The sequence below is a fragment of the Squalius cephalus genome (genome assembly GCF_949319135.1).
Source record: "Squalius cephalus genome assembly, chromosome: 18".
In the NCBI taxonomy this organism is placed as follows: domain Eukaryota; kingdom Metazoa; phylum Chordata; class Actinopteri; order Cypriniformes; family Leuciscidae; genus Squalius; species Squalius cephalus.
In genome coordinates, this window is record NC_137139.1 from 32,616,914 (window position 1) to 32,641,569 (window position 24,656).

The following is a 24,656-nucleotide window of genomic DNA, read 5'->3' on the forward strand; positions in this document are numbered from 1 at the left end:
CCGTAAGACCTTCGTTCATCTTTGGAACACAAATTAAGATATTTTTGATGAACTCTGATGGCTCAGATTCAAATAGCTCCATTGATCGCTATTTTAATGAACACTTTGAATGTCCAGAAAGGTAGGAAATGGTGTATTGCATATTCATTTTCTTAATAATTGTAAGTAAAAACTTCTTGATTGTGGTTAGTGCAAATTCTTTTTTTTTCTTTTTTTTTACATATTCAAAAAACAGCACATCCACAGTTAATCTTTTGAGATTTTATGTTACAGTTTCATCTGACAGGAGTGATGATCAGTGGGTTTGAGTTTTCACCTTCATCTTTTAACCCTGGGCCAAAAAATGGATAGAGTTTGTCAGTGAAAGTCTGACCAGTGAAAGAGTAGATATGAGATCTGGACTCCACGTCATAAAAAGAGACTAGACCCTCCTCATAATCCACAAACACACCAACCTTCTCAGGTTTCACTCTCAGAGATAAAGAGACAGGTAGACTTTCACAAGCATGATATTCATTCTCATTCCTCAGCACCACAGTCCAGACTCCATCCTCAGGTCTCAGCCAGATCCTCCCCTTCCTGTCAATGGATTCTCTGGCCACTCCTAAATCCCACTGAGTCTTTCCCTTCACCTGCACCTCATAGTAAAATCTCCCTGAACTGAATCCCTGCTTTGCCAGAATCATAACACAGAAATTAAATCTCTTTGGGTTTTCTGGGACGTCCTGCTCAAAGTCTACATGACTGACTTGTTTTCCATCATCAGACAGGATGAGACGTGGATTCGCTGTATCAGGATCCAGAGTCACATCCACTGAGAGAGATCAGACATTATCAATCAACTTCAGAACAAACATTTTCATGTGCACAGTATATAATACATATTAACAATATATTGCAAGCATATTTAAGAAAATTGTGTCATCCATCACACTGTACCTGCAAACGTCTGCACAAACTTCAACCCTGTGGACACAGATGACAATATAATGATGAATTATTTATAGCAATAATTTCAGGTTAACAGTGAGTTTCTCTCTACTGGCAGCATCAGTGGCATGCTGTGTAAAATAAAATAAAACCTATTTATTTTTTAGAGAATTAGTTCAATTGTGCAGTTTTATTTAGAGACACCATTGTCAGTTCCCAGCATGCTTTGCACATGGCTGGGAATGGAGAGTTAATATTGAAATTAAGTGATATTTTATGTGTTTTTGAGTGAAGGGAAACATCTAATGTTTAATGTTCAGTTATGTTTAACATATGAAAGAGTTTCTGTTATGTTGATGTTTTGATCGTTTCCATTGAAGAGTAGAGCTTATGGATAGGTTGTGAATAACTGCATGTACTAATAATATGTTGCTTTGTTCAATAAGCAATAGCTTTGCTAATGCCAGTGCAGCAACAAGTGTTTATTGTGCTGTGTTGAGCATTTACTTGTACAACATAACTTAAAGTCAAGTCAAGTCATCTTCATTTATTTAGCGCTTTTTACAATACAAATTGTTTCAAAGCGGCTTTACAGAGATAACAGGAAAATAATGCAACAAAGTTTGTTTCTAGAAGAAAATAGCATCACAGTCCAGCTTAAATTAAAAAAGCACATTTCAAAAGAAAATATTAAATTCATTGCGTCATACATTAAATAATTTAGGAGATTTTACATTATTTAGGTATATTTCATTAAAGAAATCATGCCTTAAAAACTACTCAAAAATATCATGTGTAATATTGTTACCATCATTTTTTTTAAACAGCATGTAACAATTTTTACAGTGATTTGTATTAGTGTTTGTACATGATATAGTCACATCATATCACTTACATGTCTCTAAAGTAAGTTAAAGTAATACTGTAATAATTGGTTATAACAGTTAAAGTTTGGATAGCCTAGGTTTAGTAAGTGATTTTATCATACCAGTCTAATGCTAACGTGGCAAGTTTAAGTTATGGTAATATTTTTTAAACAGTGTGATCATTTGCAGACAGAGACAAAATAATTGTGTGATCACCAACTTTTTATTCAACCCATAATATTCCTTGAAAAAAAGTTATTTCTAAGTTAATAACAAACGAAAAATTCTATAAACTGTATTTGATACATACCAGTTTGACTGAGTTTTTCATTCAGTGTCTCATCTAGAGTTTTCTTCAGTTCAGTCAGAGCTCTATACAAAGAGTTTACATTCACATCAGAGTCAATCCTGATCTCAGTCCAGTTCTTGGTGTGTGGACGAGTGTTCAGGGATGAGCTCATCTACAGCAGGAGAGAGAGAAGACGTCTCAGGTTACGACTGTAACCTATGTTCCCGGAGAACAGGGAACGAGACACTGCGTCAAAGCGCTAGGGGAACGCCTCAGTGTGACTGATGACTGAAAACACTGTACAAACACAACAATCGTATTGGCCAGCGTCAGCCATGACATCATGCTCTAACGCGACCAGGAAGTATAAAAAGGCGCCTAGAGAACGTCATCCACTTCTTCGTCTGAAGGGACTGTACAAGCAGACCAGAGGCATGGCGACGAGATGCAGTGTCTCGTTCCCTGTTCTCAGGGAACATAGGTTACAGTCGTAACCTGAGACGTTCCCTTTCGAAAGGGAACTCGCACTGCGTCAAAGCGCTAGGGGAACGAGATACCCATGCTGCCATGCTGGGGGATGCTTTAGCAACTATGGCTGTACAAGCACAAACACATTAACTCAAAGTTAAAGCCCCTTACTGCTTACACGTCAGGTTAACAGTAGCATTTCTCCCTACAGCCACTGCCTGAGCACCAGCTCAAAGGTATGGATACCAAAACCTGATTTTTAGAGGGGGTTCCTTTAAGGGAGTACGGTTCAGAGCCTGTGGGCCCTGGCCTGCTACTTCCAGAAGGGCTGAAGTCAACCCAAATGCCAGGGAGGCTATCACGCTTAATGCTGAAGCCACCAACCTGTTTAGACCTATGGGAGGCGGAGGTCTCAGCAGGATGACTCAGAGAGCAGAGGAAGCCTGTACACTTATGCCCACGTGGTCTCCACGTGGTCTTGATTCAAAATGTGAATAGTTCATAGTGCAGAGCTCAGACAGAGAAAGGCTAAAAACAACTCTCCGTAACGAGAAGGCCCCTATTCTGTACTACTATCTGCAATGCTGTCTGCATGGAAGCCTCAGCAGGATGACTCTCGAAGGAGAGAAGGCCTGACAAATGCTAGGGTACAGCTACCCTAGGTGCTCTCTTTCCACGCTCTGCCGAGCTGTATATATGGAGGCCTCAGCAGGATGACTCTCAAGGAGAGGAGGCCTGACACATATAGTTATGAGAGCTAGCTCGACTAGCACCGGAGCGAAGGGCCTGAAGCACCTCCCTCACTTAATGCTCATGTGAACTCCATCAGCGTTTCTCACAGGTTCGCGTTTAAAGTCTGTGTAGAGAGAATGGTGTCGTCTTAGCGGCCCCTAATTTAATAACAAATGATCATTGCGACAGAAGCGAATCAATCAAAACTAACTTTAGCTGGAAAATAACTTTATTAAAGAACCGCTATAAAGCCAAAACAATCTTACCTTAAATTGTACGTTTATCTCTGTAAAGCTGCTTTGAAACAATCTACATTGTTAAAAGCGCTATATAAATGAAGATGACTTGACTTGACTTGACCTCCTCAGAGTGGGAGGGGCCACTTCTCAAGCTCTACCTGCAACATCTGTTTGCATGGAAGCCTTAGCAGGATGACTCTCGAAGGAGAGGAGGCCTGACACATGCTATAAGCAATCAACACAGCCTAACTGTATATATGGAGGCCTCAGCAGGAAGACTCTTAAAGGAGAGGAGGCCTGACACATATAGTTAGGAGAGCCAGCTCGATTATGACCAGAGCGAAGGGCCTAAAGCACCTCCTCAGAGCAGGAGGGGCCACTTCTCAAGCTCTACCTGGAAGGCTGTTTGCATGGAACTCTGGAGTATGGAGGCCTCAGCATGACAACTCTCAAAATTAGAGGAAGCCTACCACATCCTAAGTGCTTCTCCAGAAACATACCTGATCGCATAAGGAAGGCTATTTATAACTTATAGACATTCTGTCGAGCTCTAGAGAATGGAGGCCTCAGCAGATAACTCCCAGAAGTGGGAGGAAGCCTAACCATGCCTCTAAGCACACGGAAACCAATCCTGGAGGCTGTTAACCAGAATATAAATACATATATTATTATATTTAAATACACACACACATATATATACATATTCTGTGGTTTGGTATTTTTATATTTATTTATTTATTTATTTATTTATAGCCTGTTCATTTTAACTGAAGTAGGCATGTAGTGCCAACAACTCTGCTAGCGGTGCTGGTAGGGTGTGGCCAGAGAGAGAGCGCTCATAGGAAGGTTTTTTTTTTTTTTTTTTTGCGCGTCCACTCTGACATGCTGCCATGGCAACTCAAGCCTGGCGGGCGCGAGTCAATAAAGCACTGACTGTTGGACCAGAGGACGCATCAGAGTGCGCATCCCCACCGCACAGTTCGTTCTCGTCACCCGCCGACGAGTTTGAGAGATTCACTCCTCTCTCGTCAGCGAGCTCCCTCTGAGATCCCCGCGATCTGAGTCTCCTCTCGGCCTCGGCACGAGCGGGACCTGACCCGTGGGGCAAAAATGACTGTCCCTCCTCCCTCGAGAAGAAAGACAGATGAGAACGGAGCGTTCTCATTGAGAAACGCTCACAGTCCGTGCACTCCGTTCCCTCGAGAACAGAGCGCGTGTGCTCTTCACCCAGAAAAAGCATGCAAAGTAGTGAGTGTCACCAGGCGTGAGAACCTCTCACACGGGTCGGCACTCTTCCCTTGTTGCCATAGTTTTGTTTTACTCACAGTGTCAGTAAACCAGTCCCTGAAGACGAAAAAGAGGATGACATGTTCTCTAAGCGCCCTTTTATACTTCCTGGTTTTGCTAGAGCATGACGTCATGGCTGACGCCAGCCAATACGATTGTCGTGTTTGTACAGTGTTTTCAGTCATCAGTCACACTGAGGCATTCCCCTAGCGCTTTGATGCAGTGCGAGTTCCCTTTCGAAAGGGAACTGTTAAATATGATCATTATTTTTAAAGCAGTTAATTTAATATGTTTTACACAGGAGCTTTCTAACACAGTTGAAGCAAAACCTCTGTATTGATATGGATGATATCACCTGTAATGGAAATTTTTGATTTTCATTGATTATAGTAAGATTTTCATTATAACATTGAAGAGACCCGTGCAGTACGTGGTCTCAGATTTAGTTCACTCAATATGTGTGTGTTTTTAAACTGGGTAACAGGCGAGACAGCAAGAAGGAGGCAGATCATAGAGATAGTGGGGTCAGAGGTCGTCCAATTTGGAACTTGTGAGCTTGTAGGCATAAGCTCAGTAGAAGAAGAGACTAGTAGTCAGTATCTCTCCTTCTTTAGATAAGAAGTCTGTAAGAGGAAACCTTGAAAATGATATAAAAGCAGCTCTGCCCTCCCTTTCTCTGTCGCACTTGTTTCACAGACTGTACTTGTACCTCTGTGCGGCAACTGGGCCTTCTTGCAAGAATAAATACTTTTAAAAGACTATTTGACTCAGAAATGTCTCTTACACGGTGATTGATTGTTTAATGAATGCTTAATGATTTTTTTGCCGCAACACACCATACTTCCTCTAGTTGATTGATTACATGAATAATTGGTTATATATTCTGTATTAGAACATTACTGACATATTTAAATATGCAAATGAAGCATTGTCTAATTGAATATGCACTGTTTTTATTAAATATCCAGAACAGAAATCTGAATATTGAATAAAGCCAGGTTCAACATACTTGTTTGATTTTGTTGACGTATTAAGTTTTCACTGATGGGATTTTGGATTTTTTTTTAGGAATTAGATGTTGTATAAATCTGGTGAATGATATATTAACAAACCCCTCAGTAAAAACCTTCAGAATATAGACAGGAATAAAACTGTAAAGTTTGGTGTGTGTAAAGCTGCAGACGAGGAGATTTCTGACTGAGGGCTATTTAAGTTCACTGAAACTAATACCACACATGCTAAAAACACCCTGGTATCCCCCACAATACCAAGACAAGAACATTTCTCATTTTTATTTAGTCTAACTTAAACGTTTTGGTTACATATGGTAACCTTCGTTCCCTGAGGGAGGGAACAGAGACGCCACGTCGAGACCGACGAATAGGAATCTCGCTAAAGAGGCCAATCTACTTCGAGTGAAACTAAAACGAGCCAATACACATTGGCATGCAATCATTTGCATCAGCTGTTCAGCCTCGCAGCGTGGGTATATAACGAGCAGCTGGTGTGATTGCACGTCAGTTTTTTTGCTGAGGAGCCAAGCCCGAAAAGCTTGCCATCCCGACGGGCAGCAGCAGCAGATGTGGCGATGGGATGTGGCGTCTCCGTTCCCTCCCTCAGGGAACGAGGGTTACCATATGTAACCGAGACGTTTCTCTTTGATCGATTAGTCGACACCACGTCGAGACCGTGAATAGGAATCCCTACTAAAGGGCCACAGCTGCTGTACCCCATCCAGCACTCTAAGTCTCTACACCCTCGTGTCTGGAAGGACGATAGAATAGGGCTTACACCGAGTGTATCTGTCACTGTTGTTCCGTGATAACACATACAGTGGAATTATTGGATAACACTGGGAAAGCGTGCCCTTTCTATGGAGGGAAGCAACACTGCGGAAGCCACAATCTTCGAAGGAGTTATGTGGAAAGATACATATAGACTAGCCCAAAAGTTGTACTACATATGAATATTGGGTGACTTAGCCTAAGGGAAAGAAACCGGCTTCGATTAGGAGCAGCCGTGGAGAATACACATATGGGATCCCCGTAGGGTCACACATATGGGACCCAGCCTAAACCCAGTTCTCAAGGATTCAACGGATAAAGGCCTGGCACTGGATGCTCCACCATGTTCGGGCCGAGGGTGTTGGAGGACTCACAGGTTTTTCACTCTGGAGAATATGGAGCACACTAGGGTGCAGCAAGCCTCTACACGTAGGCTATAGTATCTAGCGAACGTGTTAGGTGTCGCCCAACCTGCAGCTCTACAGATATCTGTTAGCGAGGAGCCACGTGCCAGTGCCTAGGGGGATGCAACGCCTCTCGTGGAATGAGTATGCAACCTGAGAGGGCGGGGCAAGCCTTGAGCTTGGTAAACCACGGCGATGGCATCCACTATTCAGTGGGCCATCTTCTGCTTGGAGCCAGCCTTTCCCTTCTGCTGGCCTCCGTAATAGACAAAGAGCTGATCTGAGGTCCTGACGCTTTACGTTCTGTCCACGTACATACGCAGAGCGCAAACGGGACAGAGCAAAGACAGGGCTGGGTCTGCCTCCTCCAGGGGCAGCGCTTGCAGGTTCACTACCTGGTCTCTAAAAGGAGTGGTAGGAACCTTGGGCACATAGCCAGGCCAGGGTCTCAGTACAACATGGTTGTCACCCGGCCCGAACTCTAGTCAGGGAAAGGTCCCAAGAGGGTATGAAGGGGGGTCGAGGAGGGTTTAACCAAAGGATTTCCCACTCGGCCTTCTTCTGGGGGAGGGAGCGGTGCGGTCACTGTCTCCAGAAGAGCATTCCTATCCATCTCCAGGTCGCCTGTCCTTGGGCCGCTTGCTCTTGGCTTTACCACCCTTCTTGGCGGGGGCCTAGATGAACGGGGGGGGGGGGGGGGGGCTGCGACTGGCTCCATGGCGCCATTTAGGTGGAGGCTGCTGCTGCGGCGCAGGAGCGAGGGCAGACGCAGGAGGTCACCCCTGGCGACGAGCAAACTGAGGGGCCGCAGGCGGTGGGGTGGAGGCAGCAGCTGAGTATTTTTTTCATAGGTACTCTTCAACTATGAGAGACAGAATCTAAAACAAAAATCCAGAAAATCACATTGTATGATTTTTAAATAATTAATTTGCCTTTTATTGCATGACATAAGTGATCACCTACCAACCAGTAAGAATTCCGGCTCTCACAGACTTGTTAGTTTTTCTTTAAGAAGCCCTCCTTTTCTCCACTCATTACCTGTATTAACTGCACCTGTTTGAACTCGTTACCTGTATAAAAGACACCTGTCCACACACTCAATCAAACAGACTCCAACCTCTACACCAGGGGTCACCAATCTCGGTCCTGGAGGGCCGCTGTCCTGCAGAGTTTAGCTCCAACCCCAATTAAACACACCTGAACCAGCTAATCAAGATCTCACTAGGCATACTGACTTTCAAACAGGGGTGTTGGAGCTGGTTGGAGCTAAACTCTGCTCTACACAATGGCCAAGACCAGAGAGCTGTGTAAGGACATCGGGGATAAAATTGTAAACCTGCACAAGGCTGGGATGGGCTACAGGACAATAGGCAAGCAGCTTGGTGAGAAGGAATGGGAGAAGGTCATGTGGTCTGATGAGACAAAAATAGAGCTTTTTGGTCTAAACTTCACTCGCCGTGTTTGGAGGAAGAAGAAGGATGAGTACAACACCAAGAACACCATCCCAACCATGAAGCATGGAGGTGGAAACATCATTATTTGGGGATACTTTTCTGCAGTGGCGTAGCCAGTCTCCAGACCTGAACCCAATAGAAAATCTTTGGAGGGAGCTGAAAGTCCATATTGCCCAGCGACAGCCCCGAAACCTGAAGGATCTGGAGAAGGTCTGTATGGAGGAGTGGGCCAAAATCCCTGCTGCAGTGTGTGCAAACCTGGTCAAGAACTACAGGAAACGTATGATCTCTGTAATTGCAAACAAAGGTTTCTGTACCAAATATTAAGTTCTGCTTTTCTGATGTATCAAATACTTACTGTATGTCATGCAATAAAATGCAAATCAATTACTTAAAAATCATACAATGGGATTTTCTGGATTTTTGTTTTAGATTTCGTCACTCAGAGTTGAAGAGTACCTATGATAAAATTACAGACTTCTACATGCTTAATCAGCAGTGTATCAAATACTTGTTCTCCCCACTGTATACTCGCGCTGCAAGGCTGAACAGCTGATGCAAATGATTGCATGCCAATGTGTATTGGCTCGTTTTAGTTTGATTTAAAGTAGATTGGCCTCTCTAGCGAGATTCCTATTTGTCGGTCTTGATGTGGCGTCGACTGACCGACCGAAGAGGAACTACAACTGAAATAAAAATGAATAGAAAATATAGACGTTTGAAACAATTTTATTTATACTAATGTCAAAACAATTAAATTATTAAAACTTTAACTAAAATGTTAGTTAAAATATAATTAAAAATTAAACAAAATATTTAAATAAAATAACTGCTTAGGAGAAAAAAACCTAATAACAGACAGCTGAACGTAATCAGTAACCAATGAGACTAACTAGGATGCAATTAAGACTAAACTGAACTCAGGGGCTATTTGCATGACACCGTTTTCAGCTAAAAAGCATTTAAAAAAATTATGTGTTTTGACTGTTCATTTACACGACAACAGTTCCTGACAACACCCAAAACGGTTCCTGAAAACACAAACGTTTGATAACGGGTTTCAAAGTACACGTTTTTAAAAACTGTCTCCGTGTAAACGATAAAAACGCAAATCTCTGAAGATGAGGACATCATGCACATGCGTATTACATGTTCAGTCTATAGTGTTTCATCACCATCTAATGGCCTGGCAGCAAAATATAGGGTTTTTAGTCGTTTTTACGGATCCGTGTGAATGAGGATCATTTTGACAATGGTGTAGAAGAAAACTCAAAGGAAAAACTTCTCCATTTTCAGCATATCGTTGTCATGTAAATGTACCCTCAAGATAGATAGACAGATTGTTTATTTAGCCACACGAAAATGCCGGTGGAATTTGTTTTTCGGTACAGATTGTTTAACCTCTACATCATCATACATTACAAACAACAAATAGACAATACACTTCACAACATGTAACAATACAAGATACAGTGGGTGACTGACCATACATTTACATTTATTTATTTAGCAGATGCTTTTATCCAAAGCGACTTACAAATGATAACAATAGAAGCAGTTAAACTAACAGTAGGACAACAATATGCAAGTGCTATGACCCTTCTCAGTTTAATCTAACGCAGTACATGTTATTTTTTTATAGAATAGAATAGAAGAGAAAGTGTTAGTATTACTGGATCAAGTGCTGTCGAAAAAGAAGCGTCTTCAGCCATTTCTTGAAAGTTGTTATGGACTCAGCAGCTCTGGTTGAGCTAGGCAGATCATTCCACCAGCAGGGAACAGTCATGGTAAAGGTCCGAGAAAGAGATTTTGTGCCTCTTTGAGATGGCACCACAAGACATCTTTCACTTGCAGAGCGCAAGTTTCTGGATGGCACATAAGTCTGAAGTAATGAGTTTAAGTAAAGGGGAGCAGAGCCAGTGGTTGTTCTGTAGGCAAACATCAGTCACTTGATTTTGATGCGAGCAGCAACTGGCAACCAGTGCAATTTTGTGAGGAGAGGAGTGACGTGCTCTCTTCGGCTCGTTAAAGACCACTCTAGCTGCGGCGTTCTGGATCAGTTGCAGAGGTCTGACCGTGCAAGTTGGAAGACCAGCCAGGAGAGAATTACAGTAGTCCAGTCTGGATAGAACTAGCGCTTGGACAATGGGTTGTGTAGCATGCTCTGATAGGAAGGGCCTGATCCTCCTAATGTTGTATAAGGCAAATCTACATGACCGGGCAGTTCTAGCAATGTGGTCTGTGAAGTTCAATTGATCATCAATTACCACTCCAAGGTTCCTGGCTGACCTTGGTGGAGTTATGGATGACGAGCCTAGCTGAATGGTGAAGTTGTGATGAAGTGTTGGGTTGGCTGGGACCACAAGTAGCTCTGTCTTCGCAAGGTTTAGTTGAAGGTGGTGGTCCTTCATCCAGCCAGAAATGTCTGTCAGGCAGGCTGAGATATGATCAGCTACTGTCGGATCGTCAGGCGGGAATGAGAGGTAGAGTTTTGTGTAAGCAGCATAGCAGTGATAGGAAAAGCCATGTTTCTGAATCACAGATCCTAGTGATGTCATGTAGATGGAGAAGAGAAGTGGTCCAAGCACTGAGACCTGAGGCACTCCAGTAGCTCGATGTTGGGTCTTAGATGCCTCACCCCTCCACGATACCCTAAAGGGCCTATCTGAGAGGTAAGACTTGAACCATTGGAGTGTGGTTCCCGAGATGCCCTTCAAATTTAGGATTGACAGGAGGATCTGGTGGTTAACTGTGTCAAAGGCAGCAGACAGATCCAGCAGGATGAGAACTTAGGATTTGGAAGCTGCTTTTGCCAGTCTCAGAGTTTCAATTACTGAGAGCAGGGCAGTCTCAGTTGATCCGCTTTTGAAACCAGACTGATTGTTGTCCAAGAGGTTGTTCTGTGTAAGGAAGGAAGAGATCTGGTTGAAAACAACTCGTTCAAGTGTTTTCGCAACGAATGGAAGAAGAGATTACGGTCTGTAATTTTTCAGATGTGCTGGATTTAGAGTGGGTTTCTTAAGCAGTGGGTTGTCTGAGTCTGCTTAAATGCTGTGGGAAAGGTACCAGTGTGAAGAGGGGTGTTTATGATGTGTGTGAGTGCGGGTACAACTGAGGATGAAATGGCTTGAAGTAGGTTAGTGGGAATAGGATCAAGCGGACAGATGGTAGGGCAATTGGAAAGGAGGAGTTTGGAGACTTCTGCCTATGAAAGTAGAGAGAAGGAGGTTAGAATGTGTGTGTTAGCTGGTAAAATGTGTGTGTCAGTTTGTGGATTGGTAAATTGGCCGCTGATGGTGGTTATTTTATTTATGAAGAATGTGGCAAAATATTATGAGAGGACAACTAAACTAAACTAAAGAGAGGAGTTCAGAGTCCTGATGGCTATGGGGAAAAAGCTGTTTATGAAGCATTTGGTCTTGGTAGAGAGTGACCTGTAGCGCCTCCCTGAGGGAAGGAGCTGAAAGCGGTGGTGGACAGAGTGTGAGGGGTCGGAGATGATTTTCTTTGCTCGCTTTATCTTATCGACTCAGTCTTATCGACTGAGGGCAGTGATTTCCCTATGATCTTGGATGCTTTGTTGACAGTCTGCTGTAGTTTGTTCTTTATTTGGGTGTCTGTGCTACCATACAATACTGTGATTGATGATGTAATGATGGACTCGATGATAGCGGAATAGAACAGAACAAGGAGCTGATGTTTGATCCGGTATTTTTTAACCTGCCTGAGGAAGTAAAGTCTTTGTTGAGCTTTTGCAATGATGTGTTTAGTGTTAGTTGTCCACTTCAGGTTATTGCTAATGTGTGATGGTGATGGTGATTGGATTGCCATTTATTTGTATGGGTGCTTTGGGAAATGGCCTACGTCTAAAGTCAATAATGAGTTCCTGGGTTTTGGCTGTGTTGAGCTGGAGGTCATTGTTTGAACACCAATTTACAGTTTAGTCCACCACCATGCGGTACTGTGTTTCATCATTGTCTGAGATGAGACCTACAATGGTTGTGTCATCCACATACTTTATTGTTTTCACTGAAGTGTCCATGGATGTAAAGTATGCTGTATAAAGGGAAAAGAGCCAAGGGGAGAGAACACAGCCCTGAGGAGCTCCTGTACTGAGGGTGAGAGGGTGTGAGGTTATGCTATTAACCTTCACCCTCTGTGATCTATTCCACAGGAAGCTCCTTATCCAGTGGCATATGGCTGGGTCAATGTTCATGTCCAAGAGTGTGGTAAAGAGTTTAGATGGGTTAATACTGTTAAAGGCGGAACTAAAGTCTATCAACAGGATGCGTGTGTAGGTGTTTGGTGATTCAAGATTTTGCAAGGTATGGTGGAGTGCTATGCTGATTGCATCCTCAACGGACCGGTTGGCTTGATAGGTGAACTGATATGAGTCCATCAGCAAGGAAGTGCAGGATTTCAGGTATGCCAGAATAATCAGTTCAAATGCTTTTATCACCACAGATGTTAGGGCAACTGGTCTGAAGTCATTGAGGCAGGTGATCTTTGAGGACTTTGGCACAGGAATAATGATGGAGCATTTAAAGCATTGTGGGACTGTACATTGGCTTAATGAGATGTTAAAAATGGTGGAAAAAACAGGCGCCAATTGAGCTGCACAATGGCTAAGGGGGGGGGGGGGGGGGGGGGGGGGGGGGGGGGGATGGCTGGTGAGGTAGGCATTTCAAATCTTGCATAAAAGTTATTTAATATGTCTGGGAGACTTGGATCATTGTTAAGAGTGGAGATGGGGTGTTTTTTGTAGTCTGTCATGTCCTTAAAATTTTTCCATATTGATCTTGAGCTGCTTGATGAGAATTGTTGTTCCAGTTTCGTTCCATAACTGTGCTTTGCTCTCCTTATTGCAGCTCGTAGTTTTTAATTTGGCTGTTATGTATTGACTCTCGTCTCCATTTTTGTACGCCCAGTTCTTTTCTTTGCGTAAGAGATGTAAGTCTTTGAAGAACCATGGTTTTTTATTGCCATAGAATGTCACTGTTTTGGTGGGGATGCACATTTCCTCGCAGAACTTGATGTATGACGTCACAGTATCAGTGAGTTTGTCGAGGAAGTCACAAGCTGCACTGAATATGTCCCAATTCGTGCATTCGAAACACCCTCAAAGCGTTTAAATGGCATCTATGGACTAGGACCTGACAGATTTGGATGTTTTCTTACGTCCACAAATTTTTTTATTATTGCGCAGACAGTAACAATACAGTCAAGGAAACAGTCAAGGTAACATTATCTGCACGTTTTCCTTTTTTTTTTTTTTTTTTACAGTTGAGCACCAGGTAGTGTACTTCAGTTTTTCTAGAGATAGGAATGACATAAGATCTTTTAGCCAAGAGTTGGTTGGGGGTGGAGTTGGACACTTCCAATGTAGCAAAATACATCTTCTAGCAACCAGGGAGGTAAAAGCAATAACGTCTGATTGTTGTTTTGTTAAAAGAGAAGAGAAAACAGACACTCCAAAGGTGGCAACAATAGGACATGGAGGGAGAGAAATATGCAAAGCCCCTGAAAAAAAATAAAAAAAGGAAGCCCAGAATGAGGCAAGAGAAAAAAGTATGTACATGATCAGCTGGGGAAAAGGAGCACCTAGTACAAGAATCCTCTGTTTCTGGGAACAATTTATGGAGTCTAGCTTTGGTAAAGTGTGTTCGGTGCAAAACTTTTAACTGAATCAAACTTAACCTGGCACATGTAGAAATAGAGTTAACTCTAACAAGAGCCTCGGACCAAAGCTCTTCAGAAAGGCTGAGCTCTAACTCTTTCTCCCAAGTTGACTTCAGACAGGAGAGAGATGAAATTCTAGATGAAATTAACATGAAATAGATCAGGGATTTTTCTGGCAATTGGGGAAAACTAGGGAAATGAGTTCTTGCAAAATTACGAAGTTGAAAATACCTGAATAAGCCTGTAGTATGTAAATTATATTTGGATACAAGGTCCTTGAAAGTAGCAAAAGAATTATCAATGAAATCTGAAAAACAAACAATGCCTTTGTCACGCCATATTTTAAAAGTGTGATCAATAACAGATGGTAAAAACAAGTGATTGTTGCAGATAGGGATGATAACAGAGAGTGATTTCAAATGAAAATGTTGTCGAAATTGTTTCCAAATTTTTAAAGTTGATAACACAATGGGATTTTTGGTATAGCTAGAGGGTCGGAGAGATAGAGGAGCAAGGACTAGTGCTGGAAGAGAAGACGAGGTACAAGTAGCGGCTTCTAGTGTACACCAGTTAACCTCTGGAGCATTATACCATGATGAAATCTTAGAAATATTGCCAGCCCAGGAATAAAATAAAAAATTTGGCAGAGCTAAACCACCATCGCTTTTACGGCGTTGAAGAATAGTTTTGTTTACTTTAGGAATCTTACCTGCCCAAATAAAAGAGGAGACTGTTTTATCAAGACAGTTGAAAAAATATTTAGGAAGAAAAAGAGGGAGAGATTGAAAGAGAAATAAAAGTCGAGGAAGAACATTAATTTTAATTGTCTCCACTCTTCCTACGAGAGAGAGAGGTAGGCTGCCCCAACGTTTTAAATCAAGTTTAATTTGTTCAACCAAGTTGGTGAAATTATTCTTAAAAAGAGAACTGAAAGAGTGAGAAATGTTAACCCCTGAATAACGAAACCCGATAGAAGATAAATGAAAGGGTAGGGTGCTTTGAGGAATTTTCCTAGCCGCATCGTTTATGGGGAAACATTCACCTTTTGCAAAATTCAATTTGTAACCAAAAAAAGAGCCAAAGGTGTCAAGCAGGCGCATAACCTCATCATAACCTCAGGGTCCTGGAGATATAGCAACAGATCATCGGCATGTAGAGAGACCCGATGTTCAGTGCTTCCCCTATGGATGTTGGATATTAATGGGGAAGATTTTAAAGCAATAGAAAGCGGTTCAATTCCCAGGGCAAAAAGAAGAGGGGACAGAGGGCATCCCTGCCTTGTCCCACGGGAGAGAGGAAAGAAAGAAGAACTATCAAAATTGGTTTTAACGCTTGCAGAAGGGGCTGAGTATAAAAGGCGAATCCATGAAATCAAATTGTGCCCGAAACAACATTTTTCTAATACAGTAAATAAATAATTCCATTCTACCCGGTCAAAAGCTTTTCAGCGTCAAGGGAAATAATCATTTCTGAAGCTAAAGTATGGGATGGATAAAAAATTACGTTTAGCAAATGACGAATATTAGATGACATTTGACGTCCCCTAATAAACCCAGTTTGGTCTTCAGATATAATATCAGGTAGACATAAATCTATTCGCCTTGCCAACACCTTTGCTAAGATTTTTACGTCAGCGTTTAATAAACTAATGGGCCTATAACTACTACATAAAGTAGGGTCTTTGTTTTTTTTTTAATAGAAGGGAAATAGATGTTTGATTTAATGAGGCTGGAAGACAGCCCTGTTGAAAAGACTCATTGTACATATCGAACAGTAAGGGGGCTGATTGAATAGAGAATTTCTTATAAAAGTCTAAAGGGAAACCATCGGGCCCTGGAGCCTTGTTACACTGCATGATGCTAATACTAGTGAAAAGTTCATCTAACCTGATAGGTTCATCCAAGGTCTTTGCATTGTTTGTATTAACAATTGGTATATTTAAATTATGGAAAAATTAGTCCATTAAAGATGAGTCAGAAGGAGATTGAGAGGTGTAAAGCTTAGAGTAAAATGTGGAAAAGTTAGAATTCATTTTATGAGGGTCAGAAACAAGCTTGTCTGAAGAGTCGTAAAAAAATTGTGTTATGTAGCGTGATGCAAACTGGTGTTTAAGCTGAGAGGCAAGAAGACGGCCTGCTTTGTCCCCATGTTCATAATAGGTGGCTTTGGTTCTTTTAAGTAAATATTCTGCCTTATGTGTTGAGAGCAAATCAAATTAAGTTTGTAGCTTTAAGCGTTTCAGTTTAAGTTTGGGGCTGGGCTTGCAAGAATACTGATTATCCACCTCTAAAATTGAGCGGATAAGCTCTTGCTGCAGTGATTTGGATGTTTTCTTAATGGATTTAAGCTTTTGTCTGTACTTTGGGATGAGGAGCAACACAGCATGGTCAGACCTCCCCAGTGGAGCCCTCGGGAATTCCCCGGTAAGCATCTGAAACTGAGATGTAGCAGTGATCCAGTGTTTTGCTTTCTCTGCTTTTGAAAGTGACTTGTTGCTTGTAGTTTGGGAGTTTGGATGACAGGTTTGTGTGGTTGAAATCACCTAATACGATGACAGACGTATCAGGGTTGGAGCTTTTAACAGATGAGTTGTGTTGGGAGAGATCACTAATAAACAAAGAAACAAACACATGCAGGCATCCATCTCTACACCCCACAGAGTGAATATGTGGTTAAAGCTTCTTGTGTTGGAGATTTTCCATTGCCTCATGTAAAAGTCTGTATTGCTGTGTCTAAGACAGAAACCAGGTTAAACCAGGTCAAAGAGTTGTGAGGATGGAAAAGTCCCTAACAAACCCAATGAGAAAGATGTGTATAGGTGGTTGATAAGATGGTACTGAAAAACATGTTAATTAAAAATGATGGATGGCATTAGGACACTACAGGTGCAGAGAATCATGTTACCTGAGATATATTTTTTTAAATGGGTGTGGCCAAAGATTTTTCCACCAATAAAGAGATGTCTCCTGGAAAGATGATTCTAATGGTCACGAGATCTCGAAGCGGAGCAAAAAAATAATAAGATATCTGATTGGCTACCTAGTGATAAGAAAAGGGTATAAAACGAAGCCTGACCATTGCAAGTCAGATGTACATAGATGGCCAGTGGTCCTGTAATATTGTACATATTGACTGAGACAGATGTTGACAGACCTGTATGAGATGGAGATGATCTTCAGTGTGTGAGAGCAGCTCCAGCTCAGTGTTTCTCCTCTTCAGCTCAGTGATTTCCTGATCCAGCTCTTTAATGAGATCTTCAGCCTGTTTCTCTGCTGCTTTCTGCTGTTCCTCCATCATCTTCAGCTGATCAGACTGACATCTCTCAATGGAGCGGATCAGATCAGTGAAGATCTTAACACTTTCCTCTGTGTTTCTCTGATGATTGAAAACAGTTTTATTTGTTAATCTATTCCATATTCACATATTATTTAAAAGGATATTTCACCCCAAAATGAAAATTCTATAATCTTTAATTACCTTATGTCTCTTAAAATGTCAGATTTTCAGTGTAACACAAAATAAATGTTTTGCATGCTGCTCTTGAGGGCTAGATGTAGTTAATCATCTCTGTATATTTAAGTTCCTCATTTTGTTCTGTTGATTTGTCAGTTATTATTTGTGCACAACACACTGTCTCGCATTTTGGCTGTTTATTCTGAGTATTATATTAAATCTTATGTTATTGAATCATCGTCTTCATCTTCTGTGGAACTAAGCATTACACATGAGGGTTACTAGATGATGGCAGAACCTGCAATTTAATTCAACGCTTTTTTTAAATAGATTGAACTATTATGATGCATATCTTTTTTTAAACGTATTTTTTTGCTAGGATAGTTGCAGGAGAGAGTGAACAGAAAGTGAAAGGGAGATCGGAAACAACCATGAGTCAGGATATGAACTCGGGGTGATCGAAGCACAAACCTTTCTCAGCTCTACTGAGTGTTGGATCTCTTGAATCTTCTTCAGTCTGTCCTGGATCATCTGATGAACGTCTGTCTGTGTCTGAACCAGCTGATTCTACATACAGAGAAAAACACAGACACACTTATCACTGAATATAGCTTTCCATCTTCTTACAGTCTTATTTTTTTTTAAAAACCTTTAAAGATCAAATTAATTCAAATTTATAGTTTGAATTTTAAAGACTGTTTTGAGAGTGACAAAATCAGCTTTTATCAGATGTAATGAAAGGTTCTTCAACATGTCAAGACACAGGAAAGAAAATGTATAGGTTACTAATGAAACCCCCATTCCCTGAAGGAAGGAATGGAGACGTTATGTTGGACTGAACTGATGTATTGCGATCTCGCATTAGAGCCCAATCACCTTTGAGTGGTAACAGAACAAGACAATGTGAGATTTGCATTGCAAGCCACTCCCCGCTTCTGGGTAAAACTCTGACATTAAGTTTTCTGCTGAGGATCTGAGAAGGGGTCCCGGACGTTTCAGCGGAGGTACAGGCGTTGTCTACAGGCGACTAGGTTACATCAGTCAGTCACGTTTGACGTTCCCAGTCATCCAGCCGCGGGACATGGTTGGAGGATTCCACTCGACATCCGGTCCTCTGCTGGAGCCCCGAATGAGATGCTGGGTCCCCCATGGGACCGCGGGGATTCACCCATCGACAGAGTCACACCAACAAAGGAACAACTTATATAACTGGAAGCGGGAAGTGGCTTGTGATGCAAATCTCTTTCGCCAGTGTGCATTGGCTTGTTCTGTTACCACTCTATGGTGATTGGGCTCTCAGGCGAGATCCCTATACGTCAGTTCAGTCCGATGTAACGTCGAACGTGACTGACTGATAGGGAACTGAATTTCATGGGGTGTTTAAAGTGTTTTGTTTGTAACTCTTCACCTTCTTCTCTCGACTCTCCTCCTCTATAGGAACAGTGTTGTGAGTCCTGTGTTCTCCTTCAGTGCAGGACAGACAAACACACGTCTGGTCATCTCTGCAGAACAGCTCCAGAGGTCTCTCGTGTTTCTGGCATATATAATCCTCCAGATTTTCCACAGCGTTGATCAGTGTGTGTTTCTTTAGACGTGGGACTCTGCGATGAGGCTCCAGATGAGAGTCACAGTAAGAGCTTTGACACGTCAGGCAGGTCTTCACAGCTTTCTGCTGTCTTTCACCACAGATGTCACAGAACACCTCAGATTCTCCTGGATTGAGCTTCTCCTTAAAGTGTTGCACAATCTCTCTGAATGCTGTATTAACCTTGAGCTTAGGTCTTTTGCTGAATCTTTCGTTACAGAGTGGACAGAAGCAGGCCTGTGAGTTCGGCCAGCACTCGCTCAGGCAGGTTCTGCAGAAGTTGTGTCCACATGGAGTGGTGACTGGATCAGTGAACGATCCCAGACAGATGGAGCACTGGAGCTCCTCATTTAGTGCTGGGCCACTGGAGGATGCCATGGCTGAAAAAATAAGTAATGACGACAATATATCATCTGCATTGCTGAAGAGAGCAACTTTCACAATACAAGTAATGTTCACCGAGTAAATTAGTTTGTGTTCTAAAATGTATGTTGCACGGTTAAAAATGATTAAAACTAAAATCTGTACTATGAACCACTGTCAAGCAGTCAAAGTAGCCATACGTGCCATAAACTGGCATATATGAGTCATCAGTCTCTGACAGGAAGTTCCTCCACCATTAACTCTAACCTCACTGAGCCTATCAGCTCCGCCTCTAACTGCCAGTCTGAGACTGCTGGGCTTATACTTTAGATGGCTGTAGTCAGATCTATTGCGCTGCAAAAGAATCATCTAAATACAGAAACTAAACGTGTCTCTGGGAGCCACAGAACAGCAAACCGTTTTTTACAACACCATTTTATATAATCATGAAAAGGTCTTTATATATATAAAAGACAGCACAGAAAGGGGTGAAATTTTAATTTTTCAAACAAATAACCCACTAAGCAAACATCTGTACATATCAGGTGTCAGTTTTTTTAATGGACTTTTACTAGAAAAAACAGTAACACTTTATAATAACTGCATGCTATTAATCATTAGTTAAGCATTACTAAATAGTCAATTCATAATTTATAAAGCATTAATAGACATTAATAAGCAGTTTATAAATACAGCTATAAATGCTTTACTCTTGATTTATAAGCATATCTATAATGTGTTTAATAATTGTATTTTCTTACAAAGCATGTAGAAGTCTGTCATTTTTATCATAGGTACACTTCAACTGTGAGAGACGGAATCTATAACGAAAATCCAGAAAATCACATTGTATGATTTTTAAATAATTAATTTGCATTTTATTGCATGACAAGTAATTGATCACCTACCAACCAGTAAGAATTCCAGCTCTCACAGACTTAGTTTTTCTTTAAGAAGCCCTCCTGTTCTCCACTCATTACCTGTATTAACTGCACCTGTTTGAACTCGTTACCAGTATAAAGACACCTGTCCACACACTCAATCAAACAGACTCCAACCTCTCCACAATGGCCAAGACCAGAGAGCTGTGTAAGGACATCAGGGATAAAATTGTAGATCTGCACAAGGCTGGGATGGGCTACAGGACAATAGGCAAGCAGCTTGGTGAGAAGCCAACAACTGTTGGCACAATTATTAGAAAATGGAAGAAGTTCAAGATGACAGGGGCAACTAAGGGCAACTAAGGAGTGGATCCGTAAGAAGCATCTCAAGCTCCTGCAGTGGCCTAGCCAGTCTCCAGACCTGAACCCAATAGAAAATCTTTGGAGGGAGCTGAAAGTCTGTATTGCCCAACAACAGCCCCGAAGCTTGAAGGATCTGGAGAAGGTCTGTATGGAGGAGTGGGCCAAAATCCAGTGTGTGCAAACCTGGTCAAGAACTACAAGAACTACAAACGTAGGATCTCTGTAATTGCAAACAAAGGTATTTTCTGGATTTTTGTTTTAGATTCCATCACTCACAGTTGAAGAGTACCTATGATAATAATTACAGACTTCTACATGCTTTGTTAAGTGGGAAAACCTGCAAAATTGGCAGTGTATCAAATACTTGTTCTCCCCACTGTAAATACTTTACAAGGCATAAATAGTCCTCACTTTAGATGAGCTCAAAAAAATTGTTAACTGACCACTACTAAATGCTTTATAACTACCTGAATTAACCATGAATTACAGTAGAAATACATGTTAATAAGTTCAAGTTCAAGTTCATTTATTTATATAGCACATTTAAACAGCCGCTAGACAGACCAAAGTGCTTTACAGAACAAGCATATAAAAATAAAAACAGCAAAACAACACATAAACACATAACAAAACTAAGCTAAGATTAATTTTAAAACCAAAAAACAAATGTAGAATAGTAAAAACAACTCAAGAAAAGTAATCAATATGCTAACGAGAATAGGTATGTTTTGACCAGAGACTTAAAAACAGAGAGGTTGGAAGCCGTTCTGATCTCTAGGAAGGGTGTTCCACAGACGAGGCCCTGCCACCGCAAAAGCTCGCTCCCCTCTACGCCTAAGTCTGACACGAGGGACTACCAGCAGCGCCTGGTCGTGGGATCTGAGACTTCTGGACGGAACGTACGGATGAATAAGTTCAGAGAGATAAACTGGTGCTATGTTGTGTAAAGATTTGAAGACAAAGAGAAGGATTTTAAAATCTATTCTCTGCCGAACTGGTAGCCAATGTAAAGATCTGAGGATGGGAGAGATATGATCATATTTGCGACAATTCTGGATGAGTCTGGCCGCAGCATTTTGGACTAACTGAAGACGGGAGATTTGAGAATCTGATATACCGGGACCAGCCGGCAGCGTGAGGAGAGAGAGTTATTTAAAATAGTTATAATCCCACCCCCGCGTCCATTAGGACAAGGAGAGTTAAAAAATGTACAATAAAGCATTTATTAACACACTAAGTAACTATTACTATAAAGCATTTATTAACACACTAAGTAACTATTACTATAAAGCATTTATTAACACACTAAGTAACTATAACTATATGACTGAATAATAATATGTATTTAAACAGTTTATTAATCATTTACTTACACTTTCTAAGTGAATTTATGAACCACTGACAATTCCTAAATAACCGGTTTGTAAACAATGCAATACTTAATTTAGAAATGATAAATTGATCATTAATAAAGTATGAAAATACAATTATTAAACACATTATAGATATGCATTAAAATCAAGAACAAAGCATTTATAACTATTTATAAACTGCTTAATGTCTATTAATGCTTTATAAATGACGAATTAACTGTTTACTAATGCTTACTAATGATTAATAGTGTGCAGTTATTATAAAGTGTTACTGAAAAATCATTTAGATTTTTTATTCGTTCATTCTGTCGCAAGTTCAAGTACTTCCTGTTTCTAAAGTCTCTAAAGTGTTACGTGACCACAAATAATCAAACTTTGATTTATAGCCAAAAAAGAAATAAAAATGACAGTATTTTACCAACAGTCTGATGCTGCTTCATGCTACCAAAATACTGAACTAGCTCTAACATTTCCATCGCTTACCTGTGAGTAAATATGAGATCTGGTCATTAATTTCAGAGTTTCTGAAATGAAATGCTGTTGTTTGATGAAGCTTCCTGTTCATCTGTTTAGTTTCACTTACACTGACATCTTTTACATACTTGCAGTGATGCTATAGCTCCGCCCATAATCATAAATATGGAACAATTCATAATTCGGTGTGTGTAAACAGTGTAAGAAACTTTTATCAAGTTATCAGTAATCACTATTCGCTCCGTGAAGACTAGAGACTTCAGGGACAGCCCGAAGGGGAGGACTTTGTACTGAAATGACTGACCCTTGAACGCAAAGCAACCGTCTGTGTCGATGGAGAATCAAGACATGAAAGTATGAATCCTCCAGGCCGATTGCTGCAAAAGCAGTGGGGAAGCGAGGTGGAGTGCAGGGACCCGACTCAGAAGGCATAGTGTCCAGAGGTGGGGTCTGAGTGCGCGGTGCAACATTTACCTGGCTCCAAGGTTGGGCAGGGGGCGCGTGAGAAGGCATAGCGTTCTCGAACCAGACTGTGACGTGTTCATGCATTTTAGATATGCTTAAAAACATAAATTGTACTTCATTAAATATGATATTAAAAGTGTAAAAAGATTCCAGAGAGTTGATATTGTCTTTGTGTCTGCCAGTGATGTGGAGAATCTTGCGACGGTTACACTGATGGAGAAATACCTTTAGTATGATGGGGGAAGTTGTAATGATCTGATTGGACAGTTTGAATGTCTCACTTTTGGGTTACAGTCAGTCTGGCTTTTTTTCTCTTCTCTTTTCTAAAGTCTCTCTCTCTCTCTCTCTCTCTCTCTCTCTCTCTCTCAAGTCAAGTCATCTTCATTTATATAGCGCTTTAACAATGTAGATTGTTTCAAAGCAGCTTTACAGAGATAAACGTATAATTTAAGGTAACAGAGATTGTTTTGGCTTTATAGTGGTTCTTTAATAAAGTTATTTTCCAGCTGAAGTTAATTTTGATTGATTCACTTCTGTCGCAGCGATCATTTGTTATTTAATTAGGGGCCGCTATTTACAAACATTTTGTAAATATTTTTTTTACAGTGTTTACCACTCGTTTATTGCACAGTATCTGGTATGAAGGTTTTAGCCGCGATGCTTATTACGTTGAACGAATGAACAAATGGAAATTATTGACTTATTGTCTTAGATTGATTTAGTCATTCAATTCAATATATTCTGTACAACTGTGTCTTCAAATTGCTGATATAGCCTAACTAATTTAGCTGATTCTTGGCGTTTGTTATGAACAACAAAAGCAGGTTAATACAGTTTGGTCTGTTTTTGTTTCGCCTAACTTTACTTACTACAGATGCCCTCATTCTCTCAAATACCATTTTAAAGCCATTTAATGGTCAATAAATATTATGTTGTGAATAATCAGCTTTGTTCTTTTGTTTCCCCAGAACAACCAGTACATTTCTAAAATAATCTGAACATTTCAGTGGCAACATTGAATTACAGTAAGTTACCTGCACCACATGCAAGTACTTTATCACTATGAACTTTCTCTATGTGAAATTGTATTGTTTGACTGTGTACTTGTGTTTTTAATCAGTTATTCTCTGAAAATCTTCCCTCATGCTCTCAAATCTCATTCATGTTACTCAGAAAAATAATATCACAGGTTTGGTTCACAAATAATGCTATGCATTTTTTTCTTGTATCTTTATCATTTGCATTTGAATATAAGACATTTTAACTCTGAATTATAACTTCAAGTTTAGTCTTTTTCAACAACAAAAAAAAAAAAAAAGGAAAAAGCTATTATATGGCTTCAGAAGACTTACAACACAACCCATAACACATGAGTTGTGAACTCATTGATTATTTTTAGGATCTTTTCTGGGACATTTTTGGAGCTTAACCATTTTTACATAATTTTTTGCATTGAATTGAACTAGACAAGTGTACATAAGAATGGTTTCATGAATGATTTACACTATTTTTTTCTGCTTGTGTTTCACGCAGTGAAAGCGGACGGTGACTGGGGTTGCATTATGCT

The 24,656-nt window shown here is 40.8% G+C and overlaps 1 protein-coding gene across 1 annotated transcript; it reads right to left on the bottom strand.

Moving 5' to 3' along the window:
• Positions 1-261: 261 nt before the first annotated feature.
• LOC307146347 (E3 ubiquitin-protein ligase TRIM39-like) lies at positions 262-22,704 on the bottom strand. Its single transcript, XM_079850249.1, has 7 exons — positions 22,634-22,704; positions 18,994-19,550; positions 18,057-18,152; positions 17,286-17,507; positions 2,107-2,257; positions 940-966; positions 262-814 (listed from the first exon to the last, which is right to left on the bottom strand). The coding sequence occupies exons 2-7, from the start codon at positions 19,546-19,548 to the stop codon at positions 276-278; spliced, it is 1,590 nt and encodes a 529-aa protein (XP_079706375.1). The 5' UTR covers positions 19,549-19,550; positions 22,634-22,704; the 3' UTR covers positions 262-275.
• Positions 22,705-24,656: the final 1,952 nt, after the last annotated feature.

Coding starts and splice junctions, on each gene's coding strand:
- LOC307146347 (XM_079850249.1), bottom strand. CDS start 19,548: ATGGCATCCTCCAGTGGCCCAGCACTAAATGAGGAGCTCCAGTGCTCC. Junction 18,153..18,993: donor AGGAGAGTCGAGAGAAGAAG/GTGAAGAGTTAC, acceptor CTCTGTATGTAG/AATCAGCTGGTTCAGACACA. Junction 967..2,106: donor TGAAAAACTCAGTCAAACTG/GTATGTATCAAA, acceptor CTGTGTCCACAG/GGTTGAAGTTTGTGCAGACG.